The following is an 18,251-nucleotide window of genomic DNA, read 5'->3' on the forward strand; positions in this document are numbered from 1 at the left end:
AGGAGAAGAAGCTGGGTATGAATTTTTCATGCTTTAGGTGATTTTTTTTAGCAAAGAATGAGATTATTATTTTCCTTTAGTATTTTTGTTTTTGTTTTTAAATAAACCTTTTCTTCTGTCATCCAATTAATCTTGAGTTATTTCATATTTGGTTAGAGCCATTTTGTTTTTTTTTTAAATTTTTCTTTGCCTTTCCATTCACACTTGCAATAATCAAATTTTAATTCTATTTTTCTTCTTCATTTTTCCTTACTGAATCTACTTATTATTATTCTATTGTTTTATTTATTCGAGTTCTTTCATAGTGCCTCTGATACACAATCTGAGTCACAATTATATATATATACTGAGTGTCTTTTTATGCGTGCAGTTATAGTTATATATATTCTTTTTAATAGTAAAGTTCGATCAATTTGATTTATTAAAAAAATCGATTAGTTATATTTTGATTCGTTCAATTTGACTTTTAACCAAATGCTTACTTGAAGCTATGCCTCCACGGGAGAAAATATGCCTCAGCTGCTGACATTAGGAATATTAATACCTCCCTAATAAACCTCAGATTTCAATTAATGAAAGTTAACTGGAGAATAATTTACCAATTTGGTGCAAATTTTCTTAATTCTTCTGCTCGACAACAACAATTAGTTAACATGCATAGGAGAACTATATTCCTACGCTGAATATAGTTAACATGCATGAAGTCAGACTTCACGTTCATTGTACATATAACTGCAACATCCATTACTGACTGACGTCCTCAAACTGAACTAAATACTAATGTTTGTTGACATTATTGTTTGAACATAGATAATAATCCACATAAGCATGCCATCTCATGTTGTCCAAGTCAGATACACGAAATAAACTTGCCAGAGACCAAGTTTGGCAGAGGTATAGGTGTCAATGGACAAGCATGAGAACTTTTCCACCCAGGGATGATCCTAGGACAAGAAAAATGTGAACTCTCACTGCGATAGCAACTTAGAGTCGCATGCTACGATCTTCACTCTCCTAGCTTGATCATTTAATTCATCGCTTTTGAAAGTTGCATCTTGCAAGATGAACGTCCAAACATTATCACAGAACCTGTAGGTGTGTAGGTGACCCTGCAGAACAGTCTCAAAAGAGTTCAGAGCTATCCCAATTAGCAGATTAACAATTAAAAGGCAGGATTGAGAATCCAGATATGGTAGACGCTTATTTTACTTTACTCTAAATTTGCAGAGCTTGGATGCTGAATAAATAAAATGCATTGGTACTTGTCAATCATAGCATATACCTATGAGATTATGAAATAATTTGAGGATTAAGTTCTGGGTTGGTCGCCCTAGCATATAGTCAAGATAGCAACCTATAGAAAATGAAGCTGGAGGGAAAAATCATCAATGGTAAAATTAATACATAAGATTAGCATACAGGTTGTATATGTAGTAAATAAGAGAGAGAGAGAGAGAGAGAGAGAGAGAGAGATCCAAGATCCATCACATAGGTTATGGGGAACCAATCCTAGGAATTGACTTCACAGAGCATGAAGAAACTGAAAATATTTATAAAAAGTAGGTAAGCAAATCTTACAACAAAAAATGTTGCATGGAAGCACTTGCATGGCAATAACTTCAAACTATGATTGTTTGCATATGGTAAGTTGTAAGCTAATAGAGGGTTTTATATACTTATCTAAGTTATCTAATACTAACTTAAGCTTAAGGATTTGGGTGAGTGGTTGGGCTTGATAAGTTAATGGTCAATTCTCTCATCTAAGCGGTCGTGACAATTGGTATGAAAGCCAACCCAATCTAGACATATAATGAGGTATTGGAAAGGGTTATCTACATGATGGTGTAGCCACCATTGGACCTCACATCCCCGTCGATTAGGGGCATTTTGGGCTGTGAGTTGTATTTTAAGCTTCACATTTAGTATAAGATTGTAATCCCCAATTTATTCCCGCATTCGATAAAAGAGCTTTATAAGCTTAAATGAAAATGAGTTATCGACTATTAACTTGGTTTAAGCATTTTGAGCCCGTGATTGGGCTTGGTAAGTTAATGGGTAATTTCTCTCATTTAAGCGGAATGTGACTATGACAATGACAAAGAAAATAAGTCTAATCAGTTTCAGCATATAAGCATATAAAATAATCCTTTTTAACAGCTAGTGCTTTTATGAAAAATAGACAGTAAGTCAGACTTATCATGGTACCACTACTGTAGACAACTTTTTGTTTGAATCTAGCCACTACTGGAATCCAAAAATGTCTCCGGAGTTAGATTGAGTCAGTACATTGCCCAGTCTAATAATATAAAAAGCATAATCTCATCCCTATGCCAACAGCCTGAGCTTTTAGGATAAGTAATTGGCCAACAAAATTTGCCATAATCAGAAAACTATCTAGAAGTGATCAATAAGAGTCCATTTATTTATATTTTAAACATTAATGAAAAACTAGAACATTTTCTTAGGCTCAGTTCATAAATAAATTAAACATGAATATTAACTAAGCTCAGCCCATCAATTTTCATTAGCAAAACTGAAAATGTTTTCAATCTTGAGCAAAATTGTCCAGTTCAAGAACCATGAGATCATGACTTGCTTGATGAGAAAACTAACTGGTTAACTGATATACTATTGTGTCAATCAACTAGTGGTTGCCATGTAAGCATTGTTTTTTTTTTCTTTTGTTTGTCTTATTATTTAATGATACTCTAGAACTAAGTATCTTGCTTCACTCATTAAGCAAACACCTAACAAACCAGGCAATCTGGTATGCATCTTTGGCAATGTGACGTGCCTAGATTGACAACAATAAATCAGAATAGATATAAATGAGACTGTGATCATAATGAAGGTTTGCCTTACGGGTCTACTGCTTTATCTGGAATGGCCAACAAAGCAGCATGCAAATAATGAAATATATAAACAAGCATATATGCAGAGAGAAGGATGAAAGAAAATAATCTTTGCATGGCCACTACGCAGAAAATGATAAAGATGATGACAGAGTAGAGTTGCAGTAGCAGACTTATGGGGGTCACAATAATACTCTCTTGTTTCTTCTTCACGATAGTGCATCAAACTTAAAAATGATACTCAACTGTCAGCTTCAGGAATTAAATTATCAGAAAGAAAGGGATGGTTGAAACAGGATGATAAGGTACAGCATAGTTCATTGTTAACAAGCTAATAAGTAATGCCAGATAACACTTGTCACACAAATGCACACATTAATCACAAGAACTTAGAGCTACTTGGGCTTCTCCATGTACATTGAAAGAGCATGTTACAATTACAGGAGCATTCAACTGCATAAATTTCCAATGGACAAAGTAATAAAGAACTAGAGAACTTGCAACTTGATTTTGGACAATATTCTGTTAGAATAAAAAATACGAACGACAGTTGAAGCTTGAGAAACAAAAAGCAACAGCTTTTATAAGACCATCAGCTGCATCACCATGACCTATGAGGAAATATTTTTTCATAACTAACTAAACCAATTGACAAATTAGTTCATTGCACCTTTCATATTTTCAGGATTGAAACCTAGTGGAGATGATAACCAATAACTCTGTATGGAATGTGCTGCAGTAACTAAAGCCTGTCCAAATTCCATTTTTTTAATTTCTCAAGTTCAGACACAAGATTTCACATATCATGCTTATATGTGATTGATAAGTCAAGCCATGCTCACATGGGAAGTTGATAATGAAGGGTCAATGGCACAAGTATCTTATGAAGCACAAATTTAGATCAATGTTAACTTAAAAGGTTAATTTTACAATAGCACAAAATATTAAACACATCAGAGGATTAAGGAGCTTGGCTGAAAATAAATAATATGTCCAACATGTTAACAATGAGCCTTTACCTTAATAGTAACCTTGCTCTTCACTTGAGTCTCCAAAGCCTCCGTCATGGACTGGAAAGAGATATATCAGCACACTAGTATGATCACAGAAATTCCAGAAGAATTTTGATAACTGCTAAAAATTTAGCTCACCTTATCAAACTGCATAAGAACTTGAATAGCAAGCTCTGGGCTCAAGGCTCCAGTTGAAACCATCTCATCTAGAGTTTCTGTCAAGCACATACCAATACTGGACCTTCGGTACAATTCAAATGTAGCCATAGACTATTCTAAGATACCAAAATTGATGGTTATCCAATGAAAAAAAACCAATGATTAAAATAACAAACAACATGAAACAAAGAGGTTTTGTTTGATTATTTATAGTGGGAAGGCAGAAAACAATTTTTTTACATATTAGACAGTTGCCGATATCATTATTTCTCTAAATTTGCTCCTGCCAGAAAGTTAACACCCTAACTAATCTTATTAGAGGAACCAAGATAGTGACATTAAATATTGATTGGCTGCAGAAGCAATAAACACAAAAAAGTTATTAGGTATTGTATTGTTTACTTTGCCAATAACAAGGCATATACATAAGTCAATTAATCCAGCATATCAACTAGGAAATATTTGTTCTATAATGATCTTCGATGCACCTTTAGCAATATGCAGACTTTGAAGTTCTTGATACAAAATAGTGAACAATAAAAAAAGAAACATTGTGACTATCTGAGCATGTCTTATATCCCGTATTACCAACATATGCTTAATCTAATTTAACACTTTATATGTGACCGTGGTAGAACTTCTACTGTTGTACATTCATCAAAGGTCGATCAACCACAAATGATAAGAGCTGTTGAAAATTGTTTGGTACCCAATTTTTAGTTGATCCTTTTTGAATGGCAAATCAACTTTCTGTTCCTTGTTGTCTCAAGTATATCAAAACACAATAAATTGAAGAAAAGGATTCACCTGCCTGCTCTTTATATCTATATGGGTGTGATGGGATTTTGTAGAGAGCTAAAACAAGATTAACACAACATTCTGATAAGTTCCAACTTTCGGATTTTGCTTTAGAGAGCTAAAACAAGATTAACACAACATTCTGATAAGTTCCAACTGGCTGAGTGGTAAGACAGCATACAATTCTGATTTAAATTCCTTCTGGAAAAAATGTATTTCACTACACAAGATAGGGAGAAGAATCTACTTAGAATCATTGCAGCCGGTCATGAGAAGATGAAGAATAGCTTCTTATTTTTTATTCCTGGAATGCCATTTTTTATTTCTTGAAGAAATCCCAGAGAATCAAAGTCACCTTAATGGTTACCCTGCCTAAGGATAGATTTCATGTACAATAAGGAGACTGACAGAATTGAAGATCCAGAAAGAACCAAACAATTCTCAGAACAATCTACTGTCCTTGGTAAACATCATTTTGGATCAGAATTTTTGGCTTAGATTGTAGGACACTAACAAGATTTTAAAGGATAGTGTATCAATTACAATACAGAAGCACTTCTTAGGAGAGATGACACTTGGAAATATTCTTGCAACAGAATGAAGAAAAAAATTATACAAGTGACAGTTTAAAATAAAAAATAAAATTGAGCTATCAAGGCCATTTCTCATTTCTATGGGAAAAGCAATCGGCTTCACCACAAAATTGTGCAAACTCCAAATACAGATTATAAACCAAATGACAGTCAAAATTAAAAACTACATCATAAACAACAACAATCCCAACAATTTGGACAGTAGTCAACCTATCATCTTTTAATTAAATGAACTTCCAATTATGGAATATGCAAATCTATAAATTTAATCCACAAACTAAATGGTTTCTCTTAATTAACATTTACTATGAGGATAATAAAACTAAAGAAAGTACCAAAAGCATATGATGACCGGAAAGATTAAAAATTTAAAGAATCCCTCTTAACATGATTTCCTTCTAGGCCCAAGTATTTAACTCTAAAAGGTACCCAATCATCGAGAACATGTTCATGATAGATATGTTAAAAATCTAGAAATTAATGTGAAAACATACAAAACATGTGATAGATAACAGTTTCCTAAATTTCCAACAGAAAGCAAACTGAATAAACTTAATATATTTTAAACTTATATTTTCAAGCACAAGCAAATCCAGTTGACACACAAGTACAATATCTTTGGGATGAAACAGATGTCTATTCCCTTTTCCATTTAGGCCACATGTTTTTAGTTTTCTCATTCTCACCATAACTCCCTGATGGAATAATGAGTGACTAGCAGGTGCATTAGACCTTTTGTTTGCCTGACTTTCAGGCAGCTACCTATCCAGAGCAATGACCTGTCCTTCTACACCCACACGCCAAACATGGAAAATCATGCCCAACTATTCCTCCTGATTAAAAATCTGTAAAAGAAAATGACTCACACTGAACTACATGGAAATACATTCGATCAATACATGTGATTCATGACGATTAATTATAATTGCAAGAAAAAAAACCCTAAATCCTAATTATGATGAAATAATTCAATAGACCACTTTGTTTCCTAGTTTCTTTGGTGCTTCCACCTTCAACAACTAGATGTTTCCTAGACCAAAGCTTCTGCAAATGTGGCATTTATTGTCCTTTTGTTTGATATGGACTCATAACATCACTCCCTCTTTTGGGAAAAAAAGTACTTGTCCTCAAGTACAGTAGGGGTTGGACTTTGGCATGAGACTGGCCTAACGATGACAGGGGTGATCTAGGCTTTGACAACATGCGCTTTCTCTCATTTAGTAGCTTTCCTCTTTTTAGTTTGGGCTAATGACCTGTGTTTGCTAGACGAAAAGGAAGAGCACATTATGATGCAGCAAGATGCATTTTTCAGTCTACAACTATAACTTACATTTAGTAACATCGTGTCATTAATGCAATAAAACTATTCAAGTTGAAGAGTTGCCGCATCCATAATTATAAACTATGAAGTTAAAGCAGAAAAACTACACCAAAATGGAAATTAACTATAAATCCAAAGCAATGAAAATACAGTTCTGCAAGCAGCATATTTATCATGGGAAGAAATGCAAGTAATATTTTTTTGTCCATTTAAGGAATCATGTATTTCATTGCCTCAACAGGAAGATAACGAGTTAGGCTCGTGATAGATCAACAGAAATAATGACAGATACCTGAAGAAAATAAGCAGCAGTCTTCCAATAGCGACTACCCGTGCTTTTCAAATAAGTCACGATGACATTTTTTAATTATTGGGTTTATTATCTACTGACCTTCAAGATTCTAATTTAAATCACACAAAATCTCATGGAACGTTAAATTATTAGGTAGAGGGAAAAAAAAGAACATTCAACATAAGTCTTTCCCATCGGAAAAGTGAGAAGAAAAAAGGACACCTCCTTTCAGTCTGAAAAGAAACCTTAATTACTATCCAACAAGTCGAACAACAAATAAAACCAATTAGCCACGATGCAGAGATCAAAAACAATGAAATCAAAGCAGAATTAGCTATTTTCAGGTCAACAAAAACCCCGACCGATGCCTAAACCTAAATCCAAGACCAAAACACGTAACGTAAGAGCCCAATAGGGGGTTTCGGACTCAAACGAAATACTACTTTACACGGTGAGCGAAGGACCATTTTTTTACATATGTATGTTTTTGAAACGGAAGAAAATGACCTCCAATCGCGAGATCCTGAGCTAAGTCTGGACCGTCGGAACCCTACTCGCCGCCGAGCCGACGAAGGGAACTTGGACCCGGGAATTTATACCACGGGGATGATCTTGCCGGAGGCAGGAGAGCGAAGTGGTAGAGAGAAGAGAGAGAGAGGGAGAGATCGGTCCCCAACGGGATTCAAATCAAGGGTTTTATAGGGAGATGGATCGGGAGGAAGACAATATATATGTCGAGATACAAAGAAGCCTCGAAGAGTCGATTTTTCCAATTGATATGTCCGCATAGTAATCTCTCCATGCGGAAAGTGGATCAGCCGTCCGTTGTCTAGATAAATGGATTCATCACCGTAAGATAGTGGTGTTGGAATCTGCGGATGTTGGTCGAATCTCTGCGAGCCGAGCGGATGGCCGAGTCAAATCAATGCGACTCTATTGTGTCAATTTATTTATTAAAAGTTTAATCAAATTCGAATTAGTTTAAACTTTTATATCAAATTGAATTAATAATATATATTGTTTTCTTTTATTTTTAATTAATATTTATTGTATTTTTCTCTATTAATAGAAATTTATAATTAAAATTTAAATAGAATAATAAGTTGTTCATAAATTTCTCTAGATATATTAATAAATTGAGTTCAATAATATTTAAATTTATTTATTTTAAACTTTTTATTATTAGATAAATATAAATAAGCTCTTATTGAATTAAAAATCAAGTTTATTCATGACATACAATTATTACATATCAACTAAGTCTGATATTTTAATGTTAAATTATTTTTTCACGTTTTATGTTACGAAATTTCTCAAATTAAGCAAAACTAGTTATTGATATGTCCAGTGGACATTTAAATTACATTTATAGAATGTTAAATTTATTTTTTTAATTTTCAATAAATTTTAAAACGAACTTAGCATCCTTATAAAAAATACTAACTACTTAAAAATATTAAACATGTGAATTTATCAATTTCGTTGATGATTTTGTGTGAAAATCTTTTATTGGTTGTTGCCTTAAATTTTCTTTATCAAAAACGTTTAATTTATATTCTATTAAGTTAAAAATATTTTAAAAATTGCAAGTCAAAATCACTTATATTATATTTAGAAATTTATTATTTTATATTTATAAATATGCTACTGCGAGCTCCTCTCTTTTTTTAACATAAACATCATAGTTATTTATTTTTCAAAATTAATTTAAATTGTCAATATTGTTCTTAACTTGCAAACACATTTAAATGCATTTTAATCATTTATTGATAATTCTATCTATTAATATTTTAAATATATTTTCATATATCTAATTAGAGTGAATATAATTACATAAGATATAAATTTTCGGAGTAAGATACAAATATGCACATAAAACAAATGTTAAGTTACAAGAAGGTCATTTCTGGTATAACAAATGATACTTATGAGAAAGTTGTAAGTTTAGAAAAATCATATATCATTTTGAAAGGGATAATATGTTTTCACCCAAATTTCATTTTTTTTGTCAAATATAATTATCTGATAGTTAAGATTGAAGAATGTTAATAATTGAAACTTAATTTTGAGACAATGATTTCTAAAATTTATGATAATTACACAATAATATTCTTTAAATTTTTTAAATATATAAATTATCTCATTAAATCAGAAACTTTTTAGTTAACATAAAAAATATTCAAATTACTAATAAATTATAAATTTTTATCTAAATGTAATAATTTATCAAAAAAGTAATCAAAACTACTTTTGTTCATGATCTTTTAAAAAAAAATGAAAGATAAGATATGTATTTAAATTGTTAAAATAAGTTTCTCAGAAATTTATTTCTAAAATTTTTAATGTTTTAACACTAAACTATTTTCTTATAAATTTTAATGGATTTATGGGGGAATAATATTTCTAAATTGAAAGTAAGCTGTATTTTTGTATTTTTTTTTTTAGTGTGTATATGATTCGATAGATTCTTTAAAAATAGCTTCAGAAAATTCACTACTCTATTCATATTTTTTAACAAGAAGCTTAAGTTTTTCCTCGCAGGTACTATTAATTCATTACTAAATAGAATTGAAATTTAATTGATTATTTGATATAATCAAATTGACTAGAATTTTATTTTGCCTTAATTTAATCATTTGTATTATTATTTTAATTTTGGCCTTTCTGGATTTGATATGAAGTCCTTTTCTGCAAAGGTGGAATTCGCCACTGAGTCCCACACGGTCGATCCTACGATCATCTGTGAGGAGATAAATCGAGAAGCTGCAGTTGACCACGACGGAGGAGAGCATTGTCTCGGCTTTGTCGAGATTCAAACTCTTATCCACTTCTGCAACTCTGCTCCGTCGTAACCAACTCAGCTATGTCCCGGGGGCGATATGAAGCCCTATTCTATAGTAAGTATGAATAATTTAAACATCCAAAGAGAATGCAACGCGAAATTACTTTATAATAAAATTGTTCCTAGCTTTGACACTTAAACCTTATCATTGTTGCAACTCCCTTTGTTTTGTTCATTAATTTTAGAATAGCTATAGCCTTATTTTCTCCTTATCTTTAACCAATCACTAACTCGACTAGCCAAAAAAAAAAAAAAAAAAGTAATATGAATCTGATGTTTGTATTGCTGCAGCACAATCACTGAAAACATTGACGAGAGCATCATAAGAGAGGTGTTCTTTGTACAGATCCCTCTTTTGCTGTAGAAGTATCAATTCCTACGACTACAATTCAGGCACAAGAAGGAAACTCTCTACTACCAGTTCTTCTTGTTAGAGAAAACAATGAATGATCACAGAGAATTTCAAAAAAATTAAAGGTGGTCAATTCACAAAGGTGCTACTTCAATTATATACATCACTCATGCCAATTGTGTTTGTTTTCAGGATAAGGTATTGGATATGGAAAGCATAGTCAACTGATCAATTGTTAATGCTAAACTTATTTCAGCAAAGGGAAATGACAGAAATCCCAAAAATATTTAAGCCATACATATCTGAGAAGTATCAGAACTAAATTGAAGGATACTTGCATAACCAAATCAGCCAATTAGAAATCACATCTTATTTTAGTCGAGCAAAGCCTCAAGACAAAGTATAAGTTTTTACAAACTATTAATCAATGAGAGTACTACTGCACCATAGCATCGGTTAGTGGGTTTCCATGGGCATCAAGTAATTAACTTGTAGAAAGTATGATTACTGGGTGAATACACATTTCTTGAAGAATGAAGTACTCTAAAACTAGATAATTATCTAGAATAGTGGTTGATTCCAGGGAGTACTTTTGAGGGCTCTAAAAATCTAATAGAAGAGAAGTTGACAGGAAATTCTCTGGGGTGAGATGGGAGAGGCATAGGATGTGAAAAAGCTCAGAGGTTGAGTTTAATCATTGAAGTGTTTAAAATTCTTTTATCTTTGCATCTCCAAAAGTGAAGTAGGTGCCTCTCTGTGGCAAGAAGTGTTGACCGCAATTATCTTGTGCACACTTTATAGTCTTTTTTTTTTTTTAAATTCTGTGATGGTTTTTCTTCCCAACAATTAGCTATATTCAGTCATGCTTGTCCACCCAATTGTGATTAAGGTAGTCTTACTGCTGATTCTTAATATTTCCTACCTCCTAATGTTCTATGTTAAAGGAGAATAAAGCTAAATAGCAATTTCCAAAATGTAATTAAATGTGTAATAAGCTTAATAGTTAACAATTATAAGGTCATTTTGTTCTAATTAAGGGCAGCCCCAGTGCACGAAGCTCCCGCCATGCGGGGTCCGGGGGAAGGATCCATTGTACGCAGCCTTATGAACATGAAATAAGATAACTGAATAATCTTGCCAAGGCATTCATATGGTCTTCGTGCCCCAAAGCAGCATAAAAGATCTCCATAAACAAGAAATGGTTCAACTCTTAAATGCAGCATATAAGTTGCAAGTCAATGACCATAAGTCTCTCATTTTGTCAAAATTAAGTTGCAGGATAGTAATGAACAATACAAGTTAAACAACAACAGCATCCATTTCCAGAGTAGTTTGGAATTCTTGTAACATGAAAACAGACCTAAGAATATATAATTTCCTATTTGCAAAGTATATTTACACACATCTTTGATAGTTTCAGATTCAATTCCAGAACTATCACATTTAGAATCTACAATGCAAACGCTTCATCAACACTACATGTTCAACTAAACACACGACATAAAGCTGATTAAATCTACTTTTTCACGGTAAAATTAACATAATCATAAAAACTAGTACTGGATCTGGAGGCAATCTTGTCAAAGTTTATATGACAAACTTGTTGAAATAACAAGGGTTACTACTGAAATATGATTCACATAGTTTTATACATCGATAGTCCTAATTGATCATTGCTTTGGAGGCTTACCGAGCAAGACTGTCACAACAGAAACTTGGAATCAGCTCCATAGTTCAGCAGACTTTAGTTCTCGCACTCTGGATCCTTGGTCGGAAGCTCGTACCGGCAAACTGGGCACGTATTCCTCATGCCAAGCCATGGCAAAATGCAATCTCCATGATAAATATGCAAGCACGGCAACCGCCTTACCGTCTCCAACATCAAAATCTCATCTTTGCAAACCGCGCAAAATGTGTTTTTGTCAGCCACATCCTCATCTGACATGAGGACCACAGGAAGCCCGTCGACCACCGATTTCGCCGTCGGAGTGTTTCTCATCCTATCGTAGTCAGTGTACTCCTCAAGGTCATCGTAGAAGTAGGGATCAGCATCATTTTCGATATCTTCCGAAACCTCTCTTCCTAATACGATTCGTATTAAGGTCACAAGCGCGTCGTCGTACTCCAAGTCACTCCATTCGTCTACTTCCTGAGAAGACCTCGATCCCGCCAGGGATCCATGATCATCGAAGGCATCGATCGCCACCTCCTCCTCCGCCCCACCGCTCGCGCTCTCCCTGGTGCGAACGCGATCACACTGAAGAGGCAGACCAAGATCATCTCCGCTCCGATTGGCATCCTCCGAAGCAACGTCATGGACAGGGTCTTCGCCTTCAGAATCGGAGTCCGAATCGAGCCCGACGACCCGGAGCCCTTGGACAAAGGCATAGGGGCGGGGGGAGCCGCCGATTTCCGCAGAGAGGGCTCGAGCATGGTTGTTCGGTGGGCTCTGGACGACGAATTCATCGTCGCCGTGAAGTACGATGGAATCGATGGGATCCATAGCGATGGCAGTGGTGGAAGCGGCGGAGAAGGCTGGACGGCGGAGGCTCTCGATTAGTATTTGCCAAGAACCGGAGACTTTTAATCCTTCAGAAACGTTCTTAATTTCATTAATTATCCATTTTGGGGTCTTGGATTCTCATTTGGAAAATTACTAGAAAACCCCCCTATTTCCAAAATTTACAACGCAGTGCTCGATGCTCAAATTCCATCCTAGAAAACTTTATTTAGCACATGGAGCTCATGATTACACTCGTATCAAATGCTAATTAACTGCAAATGATTTATTGCATTAATCATCAACATAAAAATGATGATGATCTAAATCCTAGGATACTACAAGTCCACTACAATCTGTTCTTCCTGTCTTTGGATTTGCCATATAAAGAGGTGGAGTTGAGTTCGGTTTGAGGCTCGCATTTCCTTCTACTACTCACTTCCACCTTGTAAAATTTCTCAGACTGTTCAGAAGAACACTGAGCAGCACTCTCGCTCTCATCGTCAGATGCTGCATATGATTGCTTGCCGTTAACTAATCCAGTAGAGGCATCAGAAGCCATGGAGTCGTCTTCGTCGTCGTCGTCGTCTGTGTCTTTGTTGCTGCCAACATTTCTATCTTCATCGCCACTATCCACAAGAACAAACTCCGCTTCGCCATTGTCGTCGTCGCCCCGAACAGGGGAAACAAGATACTCGGTCCATCCAGACTCACAGCTGCTGCATTCTTCAGAGTATCCACTAAGTTTGGAAGTACTCATAAATGCGATAGAGAAAGCAACTCGACAGAGGGAGATGACAGATGAGTGCTTTCATAAATACTCTTAATCATCATGATTTCAACCAACTCCACGTAAGTTTGCCATTCCAAACGATCATGTGTGACCACTATGAGTGCTTTTTAAAATGCATCTTTGTAGAATTTATGGAAAAGAAAATGCTACACAATTGAGAGCCTAGCGAAGACAGACAGACAGACAGACACAGTCTCAACTCATCCAAAGTGCTCTTGCTTGCTAGTGATGTTTATATAATTTGGGCACACAACAGTCTCAATGGCTGGCTTTTGTCTCCGGTTGGGATAGATCAATAGATTTTCAATGAGTAGGTGTGGCATGGCTTGTCCAAGAAAGGAGAATCCTTTGGCCGAAAGCTCATGACTAATCATACTGATTACCTTACCATCGCGAGTTGGGCAGCTCATATAAGTAATGATGGAGTTGGAATGAGCAAAAACTGGGAACAAATGAATTAAAAATATCATGGAACAGCTCAAATTACTCTAGTTTCTTAATAACTTTGTTCTAACTGATGATATATTTATTTTGCCACCGATATCTGTCTTATCCGGGATTTTGTTCTGCTGAGTGAATGCCCAAGGAGAAAGGCCCAACGTGGGGTCTTTGTGAGGGTGACAAGAGGTCAAAGCTAAGAAGGTGGTGCCGACACCAAACACGGCATTAACGTTGATGAAGTTGACAGTGCAAGCATGCTGAGGCAGCAAAGCCAGCGATGAAGAGCAAGAACCTCAAATACTGCTTTGTCTCCAGCGCTGTCATGCGGGCAAGCTACTGCTGATGAGGAAGATAAGAGGCACACTCCTACCGGCAGCGCATATTCTGGTCTTTGTTAAGTTTCACAAAAGCATAAGCTAGCATTGGGTCGCAGACACATCTGTGAAGAATATACATTATTAAATTAGAATTAATCAATAAAAATTTATTATTGGATTAGAACTTATCTTTGAAAATGTGTCAATTTGAGAATTTCTTTATTAATCTGTCAATTGATTGAATATTTTAATATCTCTATAAATTATATTCCTTATGGATAAATCATCGTTTTATTTCTTTTCATTTTTTTTTCTCTCTAATTCGATTACCTTTCTCGGTATCAGAGTTATTATTTTTTTAAAATTTTTTATCGTCATTCCATAGTGATTTTTCTTCTATCACCGTCTTAAATGCGGATATTATTTTTTCTCTTTCTTTATCGTCATTCCCCCCCCCCCCCCCCCCTTATTCTCTCTTTTCATTCATTTTTTTCTTTTACTTCTATTTTCAATGTTGAATACTTGAAGTATATATCAAATTTGTCTTAAAGTTGGACATATTTGTACTCAATGTCCTAAATGATATGACACAAATTTTATCGGTGGTCCTATAACTTTAAGACAATCGACTATTTCACATATTTATCCTAAAGCGCTCTCGTCTGTACCTACTCTTGATAAACCACCAGAGTTTTCATCTATTGAATAATATATTGATACTGAAGCAACTTATCATGTCACATTATATATAATATCTTTACAGAAGTAATATCATACTATGGCTCGGATACGATGCAAGTAGGCGATGGCTTAGGTTTGCAAATTACTAACATTGGAAACACATGTATTCATTTATCTAATCGTACTTTTCACATGCGCGAAATCTTTCACGTCCCATCTATTACTAAAAATTTATCTTCCGTACGTCAATTTTGACTTGATAATAATGTCATTTTTTAATTTCATCATAATCATTATTTTATACAAGGTAGAGGAACAAATACTATCTTATTTTTTAAGAGAAGCAAATATGACTTTTATTATCTTTAAAATTCTTCAATCAAAGCTTTCATTAGTGAACATACAAATAAATCAACTTGGCATGCCCGACTTGATCATCCTTCTCTTCACATTGTTCAGTCGATCATCAATGGGTATGATTACCTACTTCCTCTACCTCCTCTCTGTCTCATTCATGTAGGCTCGACTTAAATTAATTCATTCAGATATTTAAGACCCTGGCACCTATCTTGCTTAATGAAGATTTCCTTTATTATGTTATCTTTATTGATTATTTTAGTAAATATATTTGGTTCTATCCTATGAGAACAAAATTTGATTTATTGGACATATTATGTTATTTTCAAAAATAAATTGAACGATATTTTAATCATAAAATACTCTATTTATTCTGATTGGGGAGGCGAATATTAAGCTCTCCATCGTCGTCATCTTATCTCTTGTGGAATTGTTTATCGAGTCTCTTGCTCTCATACTCCAAAATAAAATGACTCTGATAAAAGAAAACATAGACATATTGTTGACACGCCTTAGCTCTTCTCTATTATGCATCAGTTCTGTGTAAATTTTGGGATGAAGCTATTTATACTGCAACATATCTCATAAATCGACTTTCTACCTCATTGCTCAATCATAAGTGTCCTTTAGAAAAACTTTATAATTAAACTCTTGACTATACTTTTCTTCGATTTGTTGATTGTGCATGTTATCTATGATTATGCCCAACTCTAAACACAAACTTGATTCTCATTCACTATAATATATTTTCTTTAGTTATAGTAATTTACATCATGAGTATCGTTGCTTGCATATACTACAGAATGGATATATATTTCATGACATATTACTTTTGACGAGTCTTTATTCCCTTCTTCAGTAGTTTTTTCAATCTCTCTTCTAGATACAAGTGGCACCTTCTTGATGCCACCTAATATTATCAAAGGTAATGTCATCCTAGGTCTTGCTCCGAGGCTCTCTATTAACTCCTATATCATTGAAGTCACCTCAAGTTGTTGTTCCGACAAGAGCAAAACGCATTAACACTATCAGAAGGGATAATATGTTGGATCATATTCCGTGTCCAATCTCAGAAGCCTCACCAACCATAGATAATATGATTTTCTGACTTTGGCTCCTCAAATAATACAGGTCCATCTCAAATTCACCATGTTAGCCCACTTCCTTATCGTCGTTCAACAAGTGATTCAACTGATAGTAATTCTCATCATATGCTTCTCTTAAGTGACATCTATGCATATTGTCTATCAATGACAATTTGATATCCTCTTCCACAAGCTTTAGTGGCATTTTCAAAATCTATTAAACCGACTTATTTTTTACAAGCGAACAAGGATTCGAATTGCGTAGTGCAATGACTACAGAATTTGATGCACTTCTTCGCAATGGAACATGGAATCTAGTTTTGCGCACTCCCTCCATGAATGTTGTAGGCTCTAAATGGGTATTCCGCCTTAAGCATTGAGCTGATGGTTCTCTTTGAAGGTACAAAGTTTGACTTATAGCCAAAGAATTTAGTCAACAACCAGGTATTGACTTTCATAACACCTATAGCCCCATCATCAAAATTACATCTGTCAGATTATTATTATCAGTAGTTGTCAATTCTAATTGGCCTGTACGACAATTGGATATTTTTAATATTTTTTTCATGGTCATCTTGAGCAAACTATGTTTATGGAGCAACCACCTAGGTTTATCCATTCACAATTTCCATCTCATATTTGTCAGCTCAAGAAATCTATATATGGTTTTCGACAAGCTCTTCGTGCATGGTTTCATTGATTATCTAATTAGTTACAAGCTTAAGGATTTTCTGGATCAAAGACAGACTCTTCTCTATTCTATAAATATAATGATGGATTTATGATATTTTATCTTATTTATGTGGATAATATTTTAATAAGTGGCAATGATCAAAAGGGCATCACAACTCTATTAAATCTTCTCAATCAAGAATTTCCTATTCGAGATTTGGATAATACTCATTTTTTGTATTGAACTTATCCACATGATGATGATTGTCTCCTCTCTCAAAAGCAAATACATTATTGAACTTCTCCAAAGAGCTAAAATGGATGGAGCACGTCCGGTCTCCACACCAATTGCTATAAACAATTTCTCTGCAACTCCATCCTCTCCTGATATATCTGATCTTCAAATTTATTGAAGTATTATTGGAATCTTACAATATGTTACTATCATACGACCTGATATTACCTTTGTAGTAAATCATGCTTGTCAATTTATGCATGTTTTAACTGAATAAAATTGGAATAATGTGAAAAGAATACTTCATTAATTCAAAGGTACTATTCTACATGATTTTCTTCTATATCGTCAATCTTCTAGAGACTTATATGTCTATAGCAATGCGGATTTGGTAAGCTTTCTTGAAGATAGATGTTTTGCTAGTGGGTATGCAATATCTCTTGGATGAAATCTTATCTCATAGAATTCAAAAAAACAACCTACAATATCTAGACTGAATATAAAATTATAATCAATACAATATCTGAAATTATTTGACTTCAATTGCTTCTTTCAAAACTTCATCTTGCATCAATATTCCACCAAAACTTTGATATAATAATATTGAATTAACATATCTTACAACAAATTCAATCTTTCATACTCGTATAAAATATGTAAAAATTGATTTTTATTTTGTTCGAGAAATTGTGACAAATCAATAATTATTCATCTCTTAAATTTATGTAAAAAATCAACTTATTGATATCTTTACTAAACTATTATTCAAATAACATTTCACCAAACTAACAAGCAAACTCAGCATCAAAAATCTATCATTGAATTTGTCAGGAGGGGAGAGGGATGAAAGAAAACTAGTTTTAAAAGAGAACTAGTTAATAAAAATTTATTATCGGATTAAAACTTTTTTTTTTAATATGTCAATTGACAATTTCTTTATTAATCTGT

The 18,251-nt window shown here is 34.0% G+C and overlaps 3 protein-coding genes across 5 annotated transcripts; all 3 read right to left on the reverse strand.

The window, feature by feature from the left end:
• Positions 1-644: 644 nt before the first annotated feature.
• On the reverse strand, positions 645-7,741 carry LOC141843345 (transcription initiation factor IIA subunit 2). 3 transcript variants are annotated; one of them, XM_074731425.1, is made up of 5 exons: positions 7,536-7,738; positions 4,004-4,135; positions 3,872-3,922; positions 925-1,109; positions 645-841 (listed from the first exon to the last, which is right to left on the reverse strand). In XM_074731425.1, the coding sequence occupies exons 2-4, from the start codon at positions 4,130-4,132 to the stop codon at positions 969-971; spliced, it is 321 nt and encodes a 106-aa protein (XP_074587526.1). In that variant the 5' UTR covers positions 4,133-4,135; positions 7,536-7,738; the 3' UTR covers positions 645-841; positions 925-968. The 3 variants fall into 3 exon arrangements, with proteins under 3 accessions (XP_074587526.1, XP_074587525.1, XP_074587524.1); XM_074731424.1 differs by having other exon boundaries at positions 645-1,109; positions 4,004-4,140; positions 7,536-7,741; XM_074731423.1 differs by having other exon boundaries at positions 645-1,109; positions 7,536-7,735.
• A 3,848-nt stretch (positions 7,742-11,589) lies between these two features.
• LOC141843482 (uncharacterized) lies at positions 11,590-12,804 on the reverse strand. The gene has a single exon (XM_074731535.1). The coding sequence runs from the start codon at positions 12,723-12,725 to the stop codon at positions 11,967-11,969; it is 759 nt and encodes a 252-aa protein (XP_074587636.1). The 5' UTR covers positions 12,726-12,804; the 3' UTR covers positions 11,590-11,966.
• Positions 12,805-13,071: 267 nt separating this feature from the next.
• Positions 13,072-13,482, reverse strand: LOC141842729 (uncharacterized). The gene has a single exon (XM_074730750.1). It carries the CDS (start codon positions 13,480-13,482, stop codon positions 13,072-13,074), a length of 411 nt encoding a protein of 136 aa, XP_074586851.1.
• Between the last annotated feature and the right edge of the window lie 4,769 nt (positions 13,483-18,251).

Source organism: Curcuma longa, chromosome 12, assembly GCF_044706935.1.
Source record: "Curcuma longa cultivar G26 ecotype Majalengka, Jawa Barat chromosome 12, ITB_CL_G26_1.1, whole genome shotgun sequence".
NCBI lineage: Eukaryota > Viridiplantae > Streptophyta > Magnoliopsida > Zingiberales > Zingiberaceae > Curcuma > Curcuma longa.

Coding starts and splice junctions, on each gene's coding strand:
- LOC141843345 (XM_074731424.1), bottom strand. CDS start 4,132: ATGGCTACATTTGAATTGTACCGAAGGTCCAGTATTGGTATGTGCTTG. Junction 3,923..4,003: donor TTCTTATGCAGTTTGATAAG/GTGAGCTAAATT, acceptor ATCTCTTTCCAG/TCCATGACGGAGGCTTTGGA. Junction 1,110..3,871: donor AGAGCAAGGTTACTATTAAG/GTAAAGGCTCAT, acceptor ACTGTTCTGCAG/GGTCACCTACACACCTACAG.
- LOC141842729 (XM_074730750.1), bottom strand. CDS start 13,482: ATGAGTACTTCCAAACTTAGTGGATACTCTGAAGAATGCAGCAGCTGT.
- LOC141843482 (XM_074731535.1), bottom strand. CDS start 12,725: ATGGATCCCATCGATTCCATCGTACTTCACGGCGACGATGAATTCGTC.